The following is a 21,624-nucleotide window of genomic DNA, read 5'->3' as shown; positions in this document are numbered from 1 at the left end:
ATAACAAGGGTCAGCTGCTGCACAGTCAGGTTTGCTATGTGTTCTATGGTCAAATAAACCGCTTATTGCAATGTTGTCATATTATGTTATCTGTTATAACAATCAAATATTGTCACTGAAAGTAAACAAAATGCAGGAACACCGTGACCACTAAAACGTGCACGTGCGCAGACGCCGACAACACTGATGCAGCGATAATAGAAAAAGAAATCGGGACAGAGTGCATTGAGCCAGTGCGTTGGTCGGATGCACTGGGAAAGCTTGCATGCCATGGATACACCGGAGAGGACGGAGTGCTTCCTCAAGTGGAGGAGGAGGAAAGGCGTAAGGACGACCTGACGGAACCGATAGTATAGACAATCATCAGCAACGCGTTCAAGATTGAGAGCGAAAGCGATGCCAATGGTGCCCATGCAGTGGATGACATCCGGAAAAGGGTTTGACATGGGGCCTACATAACGTATAACAGGCGCTGTACCAGTCCTTGAACGCCTGTGCAATGAACCTGCCAATTAGTGGCCCAATTTTAGTGGAGAAGGCGAAGGTGCGCGCCTTTGAGGAAAACATACTTTCCAGGGTGCAGCGCTGCGATAAACTGGCCGTCGCCGAACTGTTTCTTTTTCGTTCTTCTGCGCATGGCTTGCAAACATCACGCAGAAAATGACAGTCCCAGATAATGTAATCATCTTTGGGGGAGGCACCTTCTCCGATGCGCGGTGCAGAGTTCGACACATATAACGTCCGATGAAATAGTAGTTCAATATACAACACAACGTTCCTGTACTTTTACTTGGGATTTTCAAGGGGATAATCTGCGAGTTCGATATAACCAAGGTTCGAAATATCCGACTTCGACTGTATGCGAATGCTTTGATAACAGCACCCAGAGCAAACTTGCTGTGTGCCCGATGGTGGAGCGAAGTGGAGGGCACTGTATTGTGGTCGGTGTGCACAGTGAGGAAGCGTGCAATTGAAATGGGAAAAGGAGAGAGGCCAAGAGACGGGCTCTCGTGGCTATGGGCCACTGACACAGGCATCCGCCAAAAATCGCACCAATGCAGTGTGCCAAAGCTAAATTGAAGGTCTTGTATTGGCTCCCAAGTGAAGCGCACGTTTTGAGAAAATGGTGCTGTCCCTTGAACGCTTCGCTTTTCTCGGGAGATGACTGCACCAACCCACGCGCTTGGCGGGCTGAAAGCAGATGACGAACAGTTGATGCACTGCAACTTTTGGGATCCATGTGACCTGGTTGCTGCTCTTCCCTGGTTTGGACTTCACAGCACTGCCAGACTGTGATGAACGGAAGCTGAAATTGCTCAGTATGAAAAAGGCTAAAATACATTTTTATCCGCACGTACACGAATCCTAAGGCGTGTGTTACATGTCATGCACATAACGCAGGGTTTGAAACAAAGAATGATCTAACAAAAGTATTGCTGTCTCAACCCCTTTAAACTGGAGCTTGTGTGTGTGTGTGTGTGTGTGTGTGTGTGTGTGTGTGTGTGTGTGTGTGTGTGTGTGTGTGTGTGTGTGTGCGTGCGTGTGTGTGTGCGTGTGTGTGTGTGTCCAGTGCTTTTTAATTTATTTATTTCAGTATTGAACATTTTATGCTTTGACCTGTGGACTGTTGTGCATGTTTGGAGCGCCTCCATTGTTTTGTTGCTAGCATTATTTGTGAGGCTGATGGTGGCGCTCCTTCAAGCAGGGGGCCAGGATTTCACTTGTGACATATGGTGCAGGCACGTTTGGGAGCCGGATGATGTCGGCTGCTCCTGGGGCTGAGGCCAAGTACCTGGTGCGGAATGGGCCCCTCAGCAGTGTCCTGGGTTCTTCCAGTGCAATGGTGCCCGGCCGCACACTCCAGAGGAAGTGAGTGTGCCTCCTTCCTTTGTGCATCTCGATCAGCCTGCAGGCTCACTCTTACACGACTCGCACGCACTCAGGCTCAAACTCGCTCATGCTCATGGCTCGCGTGGACACCAACAACTTATTGCAACCTGTGATTCATTTGGGCTCGCTCTTCGAACTCTCGACTCTGCTTGACTCGCTCATTTGGTTGGTCACTCATTTTGTCACGCTGGTCATTTGGGCTTTCGGGCTCACAGAGCCACATAATATCTTTAGGTCACATGGCACTGAATCTGTGGGCAGGAGGATTCCTTTTTTTTTTTTTCTTCTTCTTGATGGGAGCAAAGTGCAGTGCGCTATTTTTGTCAGCAGCCATGAACAGAAATCTAGAAAAGGCTTGACCAGTCCTCTGTTCATCTAGACTCACAAAATCCAGTAAAAGCTCGCATATAATATCGGGTGTAATTTCGTGATGGCAATGCTGAAAAAGAAAAGGTTTTCATGTGTGTATAATGTGTGAGGAAAACTCTAAGTACGCCCCATAAGTCTAACATGCTCTGCGCTTGTGCATCTAATGCCCTTGCACCTGGTGTTGAATATTGCCACTCTCCTCAGGGTGTCAGTGCTGATGTGCTGATTCTCTGCCCCCTTCTCAGGCTGACATGCTTTATCCGGGAATTTCACTCACACTCACAAGCCACACGGTCCTCCAGTTGTTATAAACCACTGGGCCACTTCCAGCTCAGACGCAGCACAGCAACGCGCGCCTGCATGCAATGTTAGATGCGAACAGGATTGTTTGGATTTGGGACTTTCATGCTCATCGTCATGGGGTGTATAATTTGCTGAGAGTTTCTTGACGGCGATGTCTCTGCAGAAATTGTTTGATGTTTCTGTAAATTTTCAAAAGCGCAACTGACTCGTTCCTTTAGCGTTCATGGTCTGGCTGTTGGACATGGCCAGGAACAGCGCATCCTCTTGCTGGAAGCCTGATACTGATAGCGCTGAACAATAGAAGACCGGAACAGCAAATTTAGTTTGGAATTTCCTCAGATGTGCATCTAATGCGAAGCGGATATCTGAAATCGGAAGGAAAAATTTCACTTTATGTGGGGTCTTTTACGGTACACTGGATAGTGCACGCATGGAGATATTCCCTCCTGACAAGCGACGCAGACTGCTTGTGAATAGCTGTCGTCTGCACCGCATCACACTGGGAAAGATGCGGGGAAGATTTTTAACTTTAAGCATTCTGGGCAGTGTGATCTGTAAATCATTGATAGAAATGTGGACTTTATGAAGAGCAGTTGACCATTTCCCGGACTTGAAGTTTACATTAACGAGCTTTTACAGTAATTGGGCGTTTGAAAATCCAGAGATCTTTCCCACTCCCTCGAAATGCAAATGAAAGAGGTCCCGTTTCTTATAGGCAAAAAAAAAAGTACTTTGCAGTTTTGAAACTTGATCATGAAAATGCACGAACAGTGAAAGTTTTGGTGTAACTAGTATTGCAATGATAAGCAAATAGGTTTTTAAAAAAATGGGACCCTTTCTCTTCGAAGTGTTGCTAAACAACCCCCAGGTCGTCGATGAACTCCAGGTGGTCGAGAGCCCTCCTCTGATGTGTGTCTCATATTTCGATTTGCTTTGGAACATTAAACCCCATGGAGCCAATCGTACTGCTATGTGTACCGAGGCAGATATCCAGCTGGTACAGCATGGCTGTTGCTGCTACCACTCCTGAGGTCTGCTAAAGTAAATATTGCGCAGTTTGAGCGCCTCTTGCCGTAATAGCATTTGGCGTATAAAGTGTGCTAACACGAGCTGCCATGCATATATTGTGCAGGCTTTTGATGTCCTCTTGTTGCTTTTGACAGAAGAGTGTTATAGTGTCCTGTACTGGAAACTTGTCTGTAGTTGTGTACAATGCGCAAGTACTAGTAGCAGTAGGCAGGAAACATGGACAGAAACGAAATTTAGCCTATCTGCCCCGTGGCTGGCCGAGGGGACAAGTGTGTGCAGGCCATGAAATGAAAAGCTGGAGAGATTTGAATGTGGAAGAGATCTAATTCTTCCAAGCTTTCTAAACTGGGAGTTCACTTATCAGCTCAGTTAAGGGGGGACACCCCTCTTAAAACTTTTTTCCTTATTTATGGGTGGATCTGACTGAAACTTGCACCATTAATGTACTTTTGCATGCTGATTTCAAATATCTGATTAGTTTTCTTGTAGATGAAATAGCTTTCAAAATATTACCTAATTCATGTTCTTCGTTTGGAGGTGAGTTAATTACTAAACACTTTATGGCATGAGGAGAATAGCCCTGCCAGAGTGATCTAGAAGGATCATAGAGTGCCGCTAGTCATGAATTAACGTGGTAGAAGAATTTGAACCAAAGTTACAATAAGTCAAACTTTTATGAATAAAAGCCCAGGTTAGCACCTAAGATTGATAATTAATTCTGTAAATGTTGCCGCATAATAACTGTACATATTTTTGTCCTACGGCACTGTCAAAGGTTTTCTCTTTCTAACAAGACAAGAATGAGAGCTATAGCACAAATAGACTAAGAGATATCTCTCCTCCAAAATTGCAGCACCCTCAAAATTGCAGTTTTGAGAAAACGAGGAAAAACACTTCACAGCATGTAGGTGTAAATTATGTCAATGATTGATATGTCAACAAGATCAGAAACAGGTGGAAAGTGATCTGAAGCGAAAATTAATGGCCTATGCCAATTTGAGCCAAAGTTACGCAATAGGAAACGCTTGAAAGGAAAATTCCATTTGGGTACCGAAGACAACATAACCTTCTCAGCAAATTTTCTTTTGTCGTCACTGCATTTACCTTGGTTTCATGAGACTCGCAGGATTCCCTTTCTAGAAAAATATTTTTTAAAGCAATAGCAAGAACAGGACCAGAGATATTGATCTTTAAAAAATGCAACACTACCAAAATTGGGGGATTGTCGGAAGCACTCAAGCCTCACGGCATTTAATCAGGAAGGGCAACCCCAAAGACCTCATGCTATTAAAATGCACCAGGAGCATAGTCGGGGTGCATGCTGTCGCGGTGTTTTCTTTTTTCTGTTTTAGCAACGCCAAGCGAAGCCGCCCGCTTCTTTGCAGAACGTACGCTACGGTGCAAGTCCTTTTCTTCAGCTCTCCTGGACCCAGTTGCTGTCACATTTGTACTGCATTCTTGCAGAATTGCTGCTGCTGTATGCTTGCAGCCGGCATTGAAGCGCAGCACAGCTTCTGCTGTGGCTGCTTCCACAGCAAACAGTGATGAGTGCCGCTCTTTGTGGATCAAGGTCCAGATGACCGAGTGGAAGCTTTCGTTCGAGTTCTGGGTCTTCCCCCGAATGCACCTCTGCAGCAGGCTCTTCTCTGATAAACGACTATAAACAGGCAAAAGAGCATCAGCCACATCTCTTGGCAGACTGTAATTGTGCTTTGGTGCAGGCTCCTCTTTTGCCTTTGCAGCGTTGTGGCGGCACCATGACTTCTCAACGGTAGGACACAAACTGTGTTTGGGGCAGTCATCAGTAGATGTGATGTGGTAATATGTCGCCATCACAGCTCGCTGCATGGCATCCACATCACCTACATTTGATCGAAGCGCTCGGCCATAATATATTGCCAGCTTGTCAACTAGATCAGCTGTCAGCCTTCCTCTGCCGCCAAGACTTTTCTTCCCTGCACCCTTGTGTCTCTGCAAGAGGTTGCGCAAAGCTGCTCCCATACGCTTGTGCACGTGATTTATGCAGTCCTCTTTGACTATTTCAATGTAGCCATAGATTGCAGCATCTTTAAGAGCACTGAACGTGCGACTGTCCCCATCGCATAGCATGGTTGTGTAGCGCATGTTGTGGCGCTGCAGAGATCTTTCAAACAGAATTTTGCCAGCCTCTACTTCCATTTGACCAGCCTTGGAGTTGGTGTTTTTTTGGCACTGGTGGCGTGATTTCCAAAGTTCGTAGCCGTCAGTGTTTGGCTTGGGACCAATTTCGCAGCCCAGACAAAAGTTTGACAACACCACATAATCAAGCACGTAACCAGTGAAGAGTTCCACCACGGCACCGACGCCTATATGTGATGAGTGTCCGCGCGTCATCCATGTGCCGTCGTAGCACACGGCAATGGTACCCCTATGCCCAAAACACAAGTCATCGTAGACCTTCGCCACTGCCTGCGCGGCTTGTGCCATAGCGGTCGTGGCGGCTCGGGTAGCAGCGGGTTGCAGTGTGTTCTTCAGATGCCGTTGAAACGTCTTGTTGTGCATCCCGCGCCGCGACAACCCCATCGCCGAAAAGATATCGTTCATTGCTGTCTGGCCGTTACCGGTCGACAGCATTGCTCGACTAGCCAGAATATTCAGCTCAAAAGGATTGCACCTTTTCTCGCCGTCAACCCTCCGCGAGTTCCACTCGGCCGCAATCTCACCGCAGTTGTCGCACAGCACGATCAGTTTTACGGCGAGGCCATAGCTCCGGTCGCTGGTAATTAAACGCACGCATCCACGACACGTTTTGCACCGCACGGCATCCAGAAGGATATTCACAATGCTGAGGTCAATTACCGCATAGGAGGCTGTTCCGTCCGCATCTGACTCTGCGGACGCACCACTTGCATCGGCGAACAGCGCGGTCTTTCGTGCCGTCGCCGGCGTCGATACCAGTCTATCAAGCGTAGCCTGCTCACGGGCACTCACTTGAGTTATGTCACTGTTAGTGACAGGCGCGGTATCAATACGTACACGACTGTAGTCGGCACGAAGAACGGCGCCGTTGTCCAGCGGAATCGGAGAAGCGTCGCCGCCCGCAACGTGATCGTCACACAATCCCGCAGCACTGGCACTTGCTTCTTGCACAGTATGCAACGAAGTCGCATTCTTAACGCGTTTCTTTGGTTGCTTTCGCCCGAACTTGTGCAAAGAGCGGTACTTCTTCGCGCCTGGCATGACTCTCGCGTTGCACTAGCGTGGTCGGCAGAAAGACAAAATGGCGTCACTGGGAGTCCGCATTTCAGGGCTAGCTTGCCGGAACCAACCAAACGACGCCATTTTGATCACGTGCCTTAACCGGCCAATAGTAGCGCGCGCTGCATGCTATCTTTTTGTTTGTTTTTTATGGGGAAGGCGGAGCGCACAGGGTTGCTTTCCGAAAGAAAAAATAAGCCGAAAGCGCGCGCTTTCGAACGAGACCAAAATCGCCGCGGTGGAGCGCGTAGTTCTCATGCGCCGGGCGATCGAAATTGGGTGTCGTTTGTCCACAATTTAAAGGGCAGTGGGTGTGGTACTGCATTTTTTAATCGCTATAACTTCATAAATACGCGGGGTATAAGGATGAAAATTTGCGTGCAGATGCGGAATGGTGCGAGGAATACGAAAATGAAAAAATTGAAAATCCGATTTTCAGGCCGATTTTCGGTGCCAAAGAGCCGTGTCCCCCCTTAAATGAGCGTGCTGACAGGTATATGCAAGGTGTGTGCTGTTAAAGTAAACATTAGTGCCATGTTTCGAAAAATGTCTCCCTTGTAATTGTTTAGCATATGACTAAGCATTGAACAGGTGTCAGCTACAACTGCGGCTGTAATCACTCGCACTTTTCAGGCTTGCAAAGGTACAAGATTAGAAAACTTCTTACAAAGCTACAGTCTTCATTGTGCCTTTACATCAATGTTTAGTTGCTGCAAAGTGCTCCTAGATGAAAAATTTAAGTGCTGCAGACTGTTCTTCAATCCTACTCTTTTCCACTATGCTCCAACTGGGATAATTTATGGCTTCACAACTTGCTCCATACTAGGGGGAAGCCAGAAATAACAATTGGTATCCCTCATGTCCCCCTAGGAACACTTGTGCAATGTCTCTCATTAATACCGCATTTACTCTCATGATGCTGGCACTTTTCGTGGAAAATTGATGCCAAGTTGGGGTGTGCAATAATTATGTGGGGAAAATTTTCGAGTAAATGTTGTGGAGCGCTAAAAGCAAATTTAAATAGGTGTGAATCTGGATTCTTAGGCCAGTTATTGTAAATATAACCAAAACATTACTTTCAAGCAGAACTTACCACCCTTGTCATAAAAGTACAGGGTCGCCAAAAGCACAAATTGCTAAAGCACTTTATTTACCGCATGCAGCCTCATCATCACTCCCCGCCTTTCGTGATATAGTGCTCACAGCAGACCATACAGTTCTACTCTAGATCAGAGACTTGATCCGAGTCCGTGTTGATGCTGCAGTCGCTGTCTCCAGTAGTGTACTGCACAGAACTCGACGCCGAAGTGCCTTCTAGCAGCGCGGTTGCTCGAAAGCTTTCAGCTTAAAAGCAGCTGTGTAACTTGCGTTGAAGGAAAGAGAGCAATGGTTAGCCTTGACCACCTAGTAAAGAGCAGAGACATTAGTCTGCCAACCAAGATCCGTTAACTCGTGCTATGGTCTTTCCAGTTGTGATGTATGGATGCGAGAGTTGGACTGTGAAAAAGGCTGACTGCCGAAGAATTGACGCGTTTGAATTGTGGTGCTGGCGAAGACTCTTGAGAGTTCCTTGGACTGCCAGAAGATCAAATCAGTCGATATTCAGGGTGCGCACAGGTGCTTGAAAACCTTGAATACCATTGAATTACGGAAGTCTGTTTTCAAGGCCCTTAAGAACCTTGAATTTATGACTGGTCCTTGAAGATTCTTGAATTCCTTGAATACTAAATTTGAACTGGTGTTTTTCGTCATGAAAACGTTTTTGTTGCTAAACTTTTATTCTTGACTGAGTTCTGAATGAACTGCGGGGAAGGAAACGTATCGATTTTTAGCCTATTTAGCGCATTCTCGTTAGGCGGCTGGCAACACTGCAGTGGGCGCGCGGCTGCGTCGTCCCATCGCTATCGCATCGCCATCACTCACCGAGCCCAACGTTTTTAGGATAGGTCTACCGAGCCGTGCGGCCGTGTCTATGCTGGCGTTGCCCTAGTGCTTGCATTTTTGGAATGAGCATGGCTTCTGCCTGTCAGCGCACGTGATATTTTCATATGTGACACAATGCCCGGAAAGAGCAAGTTTCAGGCTACGTGGCTCCACCATGACGAATACAAGCTGTGGATTGCGCCTGATACAACGAGTCCGCATCGGGCTAAGTGCAAGCTTTGCGGTAAAACTGTGGATGTGACTACCATGGGTGAATCCGCTTTAAAAAGTCACATGGAAAGCGGCAAGCATATTGGCGCAATGAAGGTAGCGCAAGGGAGCGCGTTGAAAAGGTACCTGACGCTGGTCGCGGTAGAGCAGTCTACTAGCGCGTGTTCCTCGCAGTCGCCAAGCCTAAACGATGCTTGCAAAGCGCACGAGCTTGTCACTGACGCTGAAATTCTTTGGACTCTGAAAGTTGTGACATCCCACTTTTCGTACCGGTCGTCATCCCAAGCAGGGGAGCTATTTCAGCGCATGTTTCCGGACAGTGAAGTGGCAAAGGCGTTTTCTTGTGGGGAGAAGAAATGCGCCTATATGACGTGTCACGGTTTCGGGCCTTTCTTTCAGCATTGCAGCGAGAAATAGAACAGTGTGAATTCTATGTCGTGCTGTTTGACGAGTCGGCAAATGACTTTCTGCAAAGTAAGCAAATGGATGTGCACGTGAGGTGTTGGGACTCTGCTCACCAAGTGACGACCAGGTATTACACCTCCGTTTTTATGGGGCATTCCACAGCCGATGACATTCAGGAAAAGTTGCTAAGCGTCCTCGAGCCTTTGCCTCTTGCCAAGATTCTTCAGATATCAATGGATGGGCCCAATGTCAATCTGAAGTTCTTCAAAGGTCTTCAAGAGCACTTGCAACAAAACCACCAAGTTCTGTGTGTGGACTTGTGGACTTAGGCACTTGTGGGCTACACACAGTGCACAATGCTTATAGGGCTGGAGTTTCAGCTACTAAATGGGATGAATTTTACCCTGACTGGATGAATTTTACCCTGATCTCTTGAAGTTCAGTTCAACCTACTCGAAGTTGTGGAGCATTGTGAAACTTCTGCTTGTCCTCAGTCATGGCCAGGCAACTGTCGAGCGTGGATTCAGTGTAAACTGACAGGTGTGCGTTGAGAATCTGAAGGACCTTTCATATGTTTCACAACGGATCGTGTGCGATGCGGTTGAGAAAGCAGGTGGTGTTCTAAACATTCCAATCACCAAGGAACTGAGTATTGCTGTGTCAGCTGCAAGGCAAAAGTATGGAGCATACTTGGAAGCCCAGAAAAAGCAGGACCTTGTAGCTTCAAAGCAGAGAAAAAAGCACTGCATTGAGGAAGAGCTTGATGCAATGAAAAGAAAGAAAAAGAAGCTGGAATTGACAATTGATGATCTCATGGAATCTGCAAATGCCTATGCTGATAAAGCAGAGGCAGAAAACAATGTGACACACATTGTAAAGTCCAATAGCCTCAGAAAGACGGCCAAAGACAAGAGTGAGGAGCTACACGCCATCAAGCTCCAAATTCAACAAAAGCTGCTGGAGCTCCCCTGAAGTAGCCCTGAGGAGCTGCTTCCTAAGAATTTTTTTGTTTTGTGCAGTTGAAGCAGTGAACAATATTTTGTGAGGGTATAGGAAATAACCAACAATTTTATAAAACTAATTTTTTACTTTTCTGCGGGATATGACCAAACTCACTGTGATATTTTATGAAGCTGTATTTATTTTTTTTCTGTGCAATAGAAGCAAATCTGCGTAGTGATGTTTTTTTCTTTGTGGAATAAATATTTCAGACGTTTTGAGAGCACTGTTTGAAGATCTTTGACATGGAAAAAAAAATTAAGCCCTCGAAGGGGGCCTTGAAAATCCTCCTATGGGGGCTTGAAATTCCTTGAATATCCTTGAATTTTTTTCTTTGCCACCTGTACGAACCCTGATATTGTCGACCATAAACCCTGACTGCCCATTGGAGGGTCAAATTCTAAAGTTAAAGCTCAGCTACTTTGGTCATCTGATGAGAAGAGAGGAGTCGCTGGAGAAAGATTTGATGTTGGGAAAGGTTGAGGGTCGCCGGAGAAGGGGTAGGCAGCGAACGCGATGGCTAGATGGCATCCTCGAGGCACTGCAGATGAAGTTATGTGATGTTAGGAAGATAGTGAGAGACCGGAAAGCGTGGCGTGACATGGTCCATAGGGTCACGAAGAGTCGGACACGACTGAACAACTGAACTGAACTTGCATACCGCTCCATCGCGATGCGGCACCAAGAACACAGTAAACGGGGGAACAAAGCAAGTAACACGGATGGAACGAAGGAGCAATGACAACGAGGCGCGGATGGAGACAAGTCGCAAAATGGCGACGACTACGAGCATCATGGAGGTAAAAAAAAAAAAAGACGAGCATAACATGATTATGATGATCTACCCAAGCACACTATCACCGCCTGGTAGCGCGTGCACAAAACAAGGCCAGCTAGGTTCAGTAGCGCTCCAAAGATGGCGCTTGTTGCTACTAGCAGATGACTCTTGCGGTGGAAATATTGGTGGTGCAATGATTATGCGAGGAAAAAAAAAAATCCAATTTTTGACGCCCAATGTTGGGGGTGCGAGCATTATGCGAGTAAATATGGTAGTTGTTTTAATTGAAATATGAACCAACTGAGCTGAAATATGAACCAACTAGCTCAGGTCCAGATTATTTTCTAATTCACTTTGTTGTCAGTCAAAATTTCAGAACGCCAAAAAATTGTAAGGTTATTAATAACATTGTATGTTCGTAGTAAAAACCAAGAATGTCAGATGTGCACACTTTAGGTACTTTGTGTGAATTGTTTGAAATTTCTCCAAAAAAGAAAAATGGAGAAATAAAAAATTTTATATTTGCATTTCGTACATTCTTAGCAAGCTGTGTGTGAAATTATATCCAAAATAAGTAATTTTGGTCTCTATAAAGCTGTCGCGCAGGTTGTGAAAAACTCTCGAAACTACATAAAATTTCCAGCAGCTGTATTCTTCAAACTAAGTATGAACCCATTAAACTTTACAAAACAGATATGTATGTGCTGAGCACAGTCATGTTTGTGAAAAAAGCCCTTTGCCTAATGTTTGCCCCCTGCAGTCTTTATGAATGGAGCCGAAGGGCTGGGCTTCTTTCACGACGCCACAGCTTTGTTCTCTGGTTTTCGCATTCTCGTGGGTCAGAATTTTTTTTAACGCACCTTCGATCATGACTAGGGTTGCTTTCTTGATAATTGTAGCAAAATTCTGAAACGCACAGGTAATCGGCAAGCTAATAGCAACCCAGAAACGAAGATGTCGCTCGTGCCTGACACCTGTTACATATCCGGTTGCTTGACATTGCTGCACTTGGGCTGTGCTATGGGTAAAACTCCATGGGGCATAATTTTTGTTTCAGCTCGAGCCTGGAGAAGCCCCCTGGTCGCAGCCGGCTGTTGGAGGACTTCCGAAATAACCGCTACCCCAACCTCCAGCTCAGGGATTTGGCCAACCACATTGTGGAGTTTTCGCAAGATCAGCATGGCTCCAGGTACGGCTGTCATAAATGCAGGCCTTGCCTGGTGGTTCCTTCTTGCTCCTGCAGTTTTGTGGCAGAATTTACTGTTGTGAATAATGAAACGTCAAATTTTGGCTTGGTTAATGCGTTGCAGTTAAAATGCAGTTGAACTTGGTCATAACAGTTGCGGATATAGCAAACTATCGGATAAAGCAAAAGCAAAGTTTGGTTAATCCACGCTTTATATATACAGTCGCCGACCGATTTTTCGGACCCTCAAGGGGCCGAGATAGTGTCCGGAAAATCAGGCAGTCCTAAAAAACGAATTCACATAAAAAAAGTCACTTTGTTTAGCGAGCGGCTTGAAAAAGTGGTCAGTATGCCTCTGCGGGGCTCTACTTTGCCGTACAAGTAAGTCTGCTTGCACGCTAGCAAGGGTGACGTTCTCACTGTATACAGTAAAAGCTCGTTAATTCAAATTCCACGGGGCCGCCAGGCCAGTTCGAATTAACCAAAATTCGAACTAATGAAAGTGAGCAAAAATGAAGGCGTTTGATGCCCGGAGGGCACGAAAAACATTTATTTAGCAAAAAAGTATGTTATCATCTTCTGCTTCTCTCTGAGGGCTACCGTACTCACTCAGTCTTCTAGCATGCGAATGCGACGCAGGGAGTCTTCTTCCCCCTCTTCAAAGCTGAAGAAAAGGCGCGTGACATTCAGCGCTCCCATAACTTCTGCCGCGGATGGACGCACGGGCTCTTTCTCCTCGTCGTCGTCCTCGTCTTCTGCCTCTTCTGGGACAGACTGCTCCCCAACAATTTCAGCGACAATGTCCTCATCACTTAGGGCACCGCACACTGCTGCGTCGCTGTCTACTCCAACGTAATCATCAAAACTGACGTCCTGCAGCACAGCACGCACAGCCGCAGGCAGAGGCTCCGGACTCCCATCGTCGCTACTTTCTTTCATACTTCCGGCAGCAAAGCCACAGTGCTGGAAGCAGTTTGCAATTGTGGACGGCGTGACCTGCTCCCATGCACGCACCAACATGTGCATTGCTGTGAGCAATGTGATGGTGCTGGTCTTCTGGTTTCCAGTGCACAAAGTCATGCGCTCGATCATGTGGCGCCTATAGAAACATTTGATGTTTCTGATCACCCCCTGATCCATCGGCTGCAAGGCCGCAGTCATGTTGGCGGGCAAAAAGACGAGCCTTGTGGCTTTCAGCTCGGCGTCGACTTTGTGTGCCGAGCAGTTATCCACAATGAGGAGAACTTGACGCTTCCCTAGCTCCATCCTCCGATCGAATTTCAAGAGCCATTTTTTAAACAATTCGCCCGTCATCCACGCCTTGCTGTTGGCGGAGTATTCCGTCGGCAGCGTCCTAATGTTCTTGAAACATCTAGGCTTATGTGCCTTGCCGACAACAAAAAGAGGGACCTTCTCCGTCCTGGTCATATTAGCGGCGACCAGAACAGTAATCCGCTCTTTGCTTCGCTTGCCGCCAGCGCAGCTGTCCCCTTTAAATGTTACTGTTCTGTCGGGCTGGAGCTTATAAAACAAAGCCGTCTCATCAGCATTGAATATATCATGTGCCGAGTAGTTTTCTAAGTACTGCTGCAGAGCACCGCTTCGCCACGTGGCACAAGTTTCTGCATCCACTTCTTTGGCTTCTCCAGACAACACCCGGAAGACAAGATTATGTCTGTCTCTAAAGCGGTGAAACCATCCTTCGGAGGCGACAAAATCTTCCACATTCAAGCGCAGGGCGAAATCGGCCGCCTTCGCCATGATAATTGGGCCGCTCAGTGGAATGTCAGCGCTTCTCATTTCTTTCACCCACGTGATCACAGCGGTCTCAATTTCCGGATACTTGGCTAACCGAAGCCTTTTTCTGTTGCTGGCGAAATCTTCGGCTTCATAGGCATCCTCGATGGCCTTCCTATTTCGGACGTACGTCGACAACGTGCTTGGTGGAATCCCGTGCTTTTTCGCGATTTCCACTTTGCTGGCCTTCCGTTCATCCACCTCGCGTAAAATAGCCACTTTCTCCTTCACCGTCTTGGCACAGTATTTCCCACGCGAACACATCTCGCGGACACAAGCTCACAACAAGCGGCGTGCAAAACGAGGGCTCACGAAATGCAACACGAAACCGTGGTCGATAACACTAAAACGTCGTTCCTCGAAGGAGTCGCGGCAGGAAAGACTGTTTAGTACTTGTTCCAGCACCCTAGCGGCGCCCCGATTGTTGTGCCATCTATCGTTCTGCCGTGAAAGCTTCCAACGATGGTTTTTAACAGCGCCGCTTGGCGGCGCGCAGTTCGAATTATGGGTGACGGCGCCAATTTTTGAGTGAATTAACGAGCTGTTACGTGCATAGACTTCTATGCACTGCGGACCGGACCACGATAACTATTTCGAATTATCCAAAATTTCGAATTAACGAGTTGTGAATTAACGAGCTTTCACTGTACAGCTGAAAGCACCATCAGAGCTCGGGTTAGTTCACTGCTAGTTGGCAGCGCAGCCTCTAGCTCCTCACTGTCGAAGCCCGAGTCATCACATTCCAGCACCTGGCGAACAATTTCGTTGTCGGTGAGTTCAGCGCATAGCTCGCTTTCAGCGTTTGCAAACTGCTCCAGCGTCATTTCCATGGGGCAATTCTTGCAGCGCGCAAGTGTTTGATGAGGTCAGCACATGAAGACGGCTGATGGGATTCACTGGCGCTATCATCGGATGACGATGGCACTTCATCTCTGATCGCAAAACCCACATGGCGGAAGCAGTTCCGCAGTGTCTCCTCGGTCAGCGCCTTCCATGCATAGGAAAGCATGCCGAGTGCAGACAGGTCGACACTAGGTTTTGCCGCTGTCCACGCATAACACCATGTGACTGAGCACGCGTGACCGATAGAGGTGCTTGAGTGTCCGGATAACGCCTTGGTCCATGGGAACGTCGTACAGCACAACACACCACACGTGAATGGCGACCGCGGCGACTGTGCACGACGGCAGCACGGCAGAGCTGGCGGGACGGTGCAGCAAGTGGTGCCTGCTATCGAGGCTATACCGGCTATGCGAGGTTCCGATGGCGTGATCAGCGGACGATATGACACATAGGCTCGAGGTTGCAGAAAACCAAAATGGCAGCGGCCAGAAAAGCAAAATGGCACTGGCGTTGTTTGCGTTTTCGGTAGCTCTTAAGTTGCAAATCGAAGGAAAAAGTTCGGAAAATTGAACAAGAAGGATTTCAAACGTCCAAAATTTTGTTCAGTGTTATACATTGACTCTATAAAGTATGTGGCGGTGCATTGGCAAGGTCCGCAAAATTGGGCGTCTGAAATATTGGTCGGCGACTGTATATGGAAGTTTTGCCTGTATAACATTGTAGAACAATAGGTTTCTTTTTTTTCTTTTGTAGAAATAACCTGACCTCTGTGCATCCTTATTAAGTTTGTACCAATAAAATTCTTTACACCTCATTTAATAATCTGCATGAAATACAAGGTGGAAATCTGACACTGTAAGAATAAGGAAAAGAAAACCTCGTAATATACGCAAGTTTTTAAGGTATTTTATTTTTGCGTGAAACATTTTAATGAGGTTTTACCTTTACTGTACTTTGAAAGCACTCTGAATTTGTTTAAGGAAAGAATATTTACCATGCATGCCTTCGTGTGCCTAAAAACACCAACAGTAACCCTGGATCACAATGGCTTAGGCGTGCCAGGAAGCTAACCAATAGCAGTGTTTGCCAGCGATACAAAATCCTTCTCTTGTTGCAGGTTCATCCAGCAGAAGCTTGAAAGAGCAACACTAGCAGAGAAGCAGCTGGTGTTCTCAGAGATACTGGGAGCTGCGTACAACCTAATGACGGATGTGTTTGGCAACTATGTGATCCAGAAGTTTTTTGAGTTTGGCACACCCGAACAGAAACAGGCGCTGGCGCTGAAGGTCAAGGGGCATGTGCTACCCCTGGCCCTGCAGATGTACGGCTGCCGTGTCATTCAGAAGGCCCTCGAGTCCATCTCTGCCGAGCAGCAGGTGGGTTTTCCTATTTGCTGTGGCCACCTTGCCCGTCGCCTCTCTGTAGAGGCTTTATTCCTTTCGCGGTGCTTGCATACCTACCAACCCTCCCGATTCATCTTGAATTTTGGCTCAACTTTCCTGTTCTACGACCAACTGCCCTATTTCTCCCGATAAGTTGCCCGCTCTGCCCGTTCAAGGATGGTTTTTCCAAAACTGTCACAGAGAATTTGCAGCCGCCTGCACATGATCGCCAGCATCACCATCAACGGCCACACTAGTACCATTGAAACAACCGATTGCAGCCGGTCAAAGCCAAATCAAGCCAAAGTAGCTCTGGCTGTTTGGTGCACAGTGTAAAGTTGGAATTGTCATATGCTTGTCACGGGGCTATCAGAGCCTCAAAATAGATATTTCCAGAAGTTTTTCTGATATTGATTTTTCCGAATTTCTGTGCTTGACATCGAGAACAATGCGTGTGTGCAACTTTTCAGCATGTCTCATGCTGTCAAAGTTGATTTGGAAATTGAATTCCTCTGATCGAAGTGCAACACAAGCCTCCAGCATCTGCTCCTGGTGAAGGGCCTTCAGTCTGGACAATGCTTTGAGCAAGACCACTGGGCAGATTTTTGAAGCTAGTAGAATCTGCCATACTGTTACTGGAAAATCCCTGCAAAAGGACTCGTTGAGCACCGTTTGAAAGTGCCCCCCCCCCCTTCCTGAACATGAAGCATTGAAGAATGCAGCATACTCCACAATGCCCGGACTTAGTCTGTCTGAAGTGAAATTTCGGTGCCTTTTGCCAAGTGCGCAGGAAAGGTATTTCATGTCAGCAGTGTTCAACCTTGTATCAAAGAAATTAGGAGTCGTTTGGTGCGATCAGTGGCCATTAGTAAGTAGTTACACTCACAAATGAACTTCATTGTTGTTTCCCTTCTTTCAAATGAAGCACAACACAACTACTTCCCTTATTAGCAAAAGTGGGGCCCTGAGGCAATAAATATCGATTTAAAAGAAAAAAGTGGGATGCATTCATTACCCATTAGAGTCCTTCTGCTCTTAGCTTCCATAAAGTAATCTGCAGAATATTGAGGTCGGGGATCGCTCGGGGTTGCGAAAAAGTTTATCTTTTGGAATTTTGTCCTTAGAATTAAAAAATTTGTGTGCAAAAGCATGGGAAGTTCATTCACGCAGCAAGTAAGATTAACATTTGAGGGTTAGAGGATGTGCGAGCTGCACACTGCTGAAAACCGTTCACTGTGCGTACAGTGCGACTAGGAGGTTTGCTGTCGTGAATTTTCCTATGTATGCAGCACCCTTATTTGTGTGGTGTGGGCACTTTTTTTTTTTTTTTTTTATCTAAACATCTACAGCATGAGTAAAGGCTTTGACATGCAAGCAGTATGGAGTGCCTAATCATATTTGTAGCTCGCGCGTTTGTATCATGTAATGGTGCAGGAGAGGGTTCAGAACCTTCATTTTGCACATTGTAGTTGTTGCACTCCAACTGGGGAATTTTACAAATTCTTAACTATCCGGTTCATATCGCCTAGATTGTCTCAAGTTAGCAGATCCCTTATCTCTCCCCTTGAGCTTATGTAGCCTTGGTGTCTTCATACGAGGAAATGGGAAAGGTCTGGCTATGCCACTGCATGACTCATCCAGAGATTTCGCAGCGAAGTCCATTATCTGCGCACAGGCATTCAGTACCTGCAATTCAGTACCACAGCCTTTATATGTATTGTGATATGTGCTACGTGATAGTCGTAATGGTAAGAGTTCTTGAATGATGTGGTTAATGTGTAGGCTGAACTGAATCACCCTGTGACCACAGGAACTTGGTTTGAAGCGTACGTTTTTTGTTTTCTGTCGACCCTTCGCCAGTGTGTGGGGGATTAACGCTGAGTGCGGCAGTGGGCAAGACACTAGCACATACAGTCGAATCCAAATATATCGAACTCGAAGGGGATCGTGAAATAGTTTGATATATCGATAATTCGATATACAGAAATCGGCTTGAGACACCACTGATACTGTATTTGTCGCATAATCAACCCACTCGCATAATGAACCCACTTCCCACTTTTGCCCCCAAGAATTTGAAACAAAAAAAAAGCCTTCAGTGGCGCGTCCCTCCGTTTCGACAGTTGCATGCACAGCTCTCATTTATTGTCAGCGCACCAAGATGCTACGCAGCAATAACGTCACGAGGTGTTTATCTTTTGACTACACTTCTGATAGATCACGGTGGCTGGGAGCGAACTTGGCAGAGTGCCCGTGATGGCTTGATTGCACAAACCTGGTTTGACCGCTCTTGGGGCGGGCATAGCCCTCTGACACGAAATCATTGGAAAGCGTGATAGCTTCAATGCCGTTTGAAGCGAACAATGCTAAAATTTGGTGTCATGATCGCAGCCGACCGTGTGCTTTCGTTGATTTATAGATGTTAGAATGGACGACTCACACTCACACAAAAAAAAACCTGCCGCGCTTTGGGCGGGCATAGTCTACTGCCACAAAATTATTGGAAAGCGTGGTAGCTGCAAATGCCGTTTGAAGCGAACAATGCTAAAAGTCTGTGTCATGATCGCAGCTGACCGCGTGCTTTCGTCGATTTGTAGATGCAAAAATGGGCGGCTCACAGAAAAAAACAAAAATAAACGGCAACTTAGCGTTTGCAGCCGTCATAGCTTACGCTGTGCCACACATTCAGTACAAGTAAGGACGACTCTCCCAAAAGAAAAAAAAAATTGCTGCTTCCTAACGTCGGCAAGGATTAATGACTCTCGCAAAGCAAAAAAAAACAACTGCCGCTTCTTAGCAACCGCAGCCGCCGTAGCTGCGTCTTGCACGAGCTGAGCTGGCTTGTCCGCACATGCGTAGTGCATGCTACTGCGGACGAAGACTGGGAGAGAGAGAGAGGAAAGAGAGAGAAAGCTCGGCAGGAGAGTGGGCACACCCTTGCGCTTCACTCTATCGCGTTTTTTCCCTCTCCCGAACACCACGGCTACATTGGTTCCCTCTCATTCTTTCATGCACATGGCGCTCCTTTGGGGAAAGGGCTTGGCACTGCCCTAGACCAGCCGTTGCTGAACTCTGCCCTCTTATTCCTTCCGTGCGTGGCTTAAAAACGTTGCGCTGTAAACAGCCGAGGGTGATGCAATCGTCTTTGGGAAAGGTGCACCGTCCACAGCGTGGTGCGGAGTTCAATATATCGAACGACCGGTGAAATTGAGTTCGATATACGATGCAGCTTTCCTATACTTTTACATGGGATTTTCAAGGGGATATTCCGCGAGTTCGATATAACCAAAATTCGAATTATCCAGGTTTGACTGTAGTACTGTTGTTGCAAAAGGTAGTTGTCTGAGGCAGGAGCATCACCTTGAGCACCTTGATCCTCCAGACTGAGTGGGCGTCTTCTCATAGTGGCGTCTTGTTTGCTCTGCGCAGAAGGAGGTTGTGAAAGAGCTGGATGGCCATGTGCTGAAGTGCGTTAAAGACCAGAACGGCAACCACGTGGTACAGAAGTGCATCGAGTGTGTAGACCCCTCGGCTCTGCAGTTTGTGATCAACGCCTTTCAAGGACAGGTAAGGAATTTTTTTGCACAGGGAAGGGCTGCTTCCTTTGGAGCAACTTCAAGGAGAGACACTGGGGTCTGATCTTTTTTTTCTTAAGTTACAAAGTTGAAATTTTTATGGCTGTTGTATAGTTTTTTGCTGATCACAAATACACAATTGGAGTTTACCGACTTATATAGATGTGAAGATGTTAAAGGGACACTAAAGACTGCCAAAGATGGTATGAAAATCTAATAAACTACATTTGGTGACACTGTCGCCGCATATCCGGCAGCAAAAAATCGAATAATTGCTGAGATATTGCGATAAGAAGTTGAGGTTTTTTCTTGTTCCCGCCGGTCGAATTCAAACTGTGGCCTCCAGCTACGTAGTTGGAGTTGAGTGACGCACACTACGACGTAAGCGGCGACTCCGTGATAGCTAGCGAGCCGGCGCGGCCCGCGGCGTCGCATCCCTCAAGGGCCAACATGGCAACAGCGTACTCGCAATGACGGCCTCAGCCGAAATAAATAAAACGATGAAGAGAGTAATTTACCGAGCGATGGGCCCACAAAGGAAGAAAAAAAAAACGTAGAGCGCTTGTAATGCACAATACTTTACATGTTGCACAAGCTTTTGCGCTCCTTCTTGCAACAAACCGAGCCCCCGGTCATCGCAACGCTTCCTGACATGTTTACATACAAATAAGATTTAGTTACTAGCAAAATAGTGTCCTCGCTGCTGCGCTTGTCAGTTTTGAAGCTTCGTCGCACTTTTTTCCTTCAAGGTTTGTGCTACAGCTCCGTGTTCAGCGAAAATTACGTCCACGGTAGCAGAACATGACCGAAGTGCCGGCGCCACTACATTTGCCAGCGCTGTGAAATTTCACATGTTAAAAGGGATCCAGTGCACAATATAGTGCGCATAGGCATCCAGAACATTAGTTGCAAGACGTGAGAGCAGGCAGCATGCGCCGATGATCAAGAAATTGTAATTTTTAGACCGGCAGCAGAAACACTTTATTGTAAATGGGGCCATGACATGAAAACTAGAACTATTTCCAAGGTTCGTGCGGCGCGGCGTAGCCGAGCGGTTAGCGCCGTACGTTACGGAGCAAGCAGTAGCGAGTTCGAATCTTACAGCTTTTAACAATTTTTTTTTTTTACAAATCGATTTTTTTTAACCTTTTGTAATGTATTTCTGGTGCTTCGTTATCGTAGCCGACCGGTTAGCGCCGTACGTTACGGAGCAAGCAGTAGCGAGTTCGAATCTTATAGCTTTTAACAATTTTTTTTTTTTTTTTTTTACAAATCGATTTTTTTTAACCTTTTGTAATGTATTTCTGGTGCTTCGTTATTTTTAGTTTTTACTTTTTACCCGAGCGCAATATATCGACGCTCTCCTTGGTATGAGCGGCGCGTATGCCCCTTTTGTTAACGACGCCTGCAAATAGCACGTTGAAGGTCTTGTTGACGCAGTATATGTTGGTCAGATGTGCCATGATTTAGTGAACAATTGAATGATAATGCGTTTTTCCTTCGGTACTTAGCATATGTATGCTTTTCGTGGCGTACGCAGCTGCAGTCAAGCGGTCAGGTCGCAGTCGAAGCGGCAACGGCGGCGATATGTTGGCGCAGAAGTGTGAACGAAGGAGTGTGTCGGCGGTAGCGGATTTCGCTCGCTCGTGTCTCCGAATGCTCAAATGGGAACCATCA

At 46.7% G+C, this 21,624-nt stretch overlaps 1 protein-coding gene across 3 annotated transcripts in view; it reads left to right on the top strand.

Moving 5' to 3' along the window:
- pum (pumilio) overlaps positions 1–21,624 on the top strand; it is an 87,578-nt gene that overhangs the window by 45,726 nt on the left and 20,228 nt on the right. For all 3 annotated transcript variants that reach the window (XM_084601538.1, XM_084601539.1, XM_084601540.1), the window contains 4 exons: positions 1,740–1,869; positions 12,222–12,353; positions 16,108–16,366; positions 19,802–19,939. In XM_084601538.1, the coding sequence (XP_084457664.1) occupies positions 1,740–1,869; positions 12,222–12,353; positions 16,108–16,366; positions 19,802–19,939 (659 nt within the window). The remainder of the gene's footprint in view (positions 1–1,739; positions 1,870–12,221; positions 12,354–16,107; positions 16,367–19,801; positions 19,940–21,624) is intronic.

Source organism: Amblyomma maculatum, chromosome 4 (assembly GCF_055883805.1).
Source record: "Amblyomma maculatum isolate TAMU_Amacu chromosome 4, ASM5588380v1, whole genome shotgun sequence".
Lineage (NCBI taxonomy): Eukaryota > Metazoa > Arthropoda > Arachnida > Ixodida > Ixodidae > Amblyomma > Amblyomma maculatum.
Note: the sequence above shows the minus strand (reverse complement) of the source record. Positions and strands in the feature narration are given on the sequence as shown.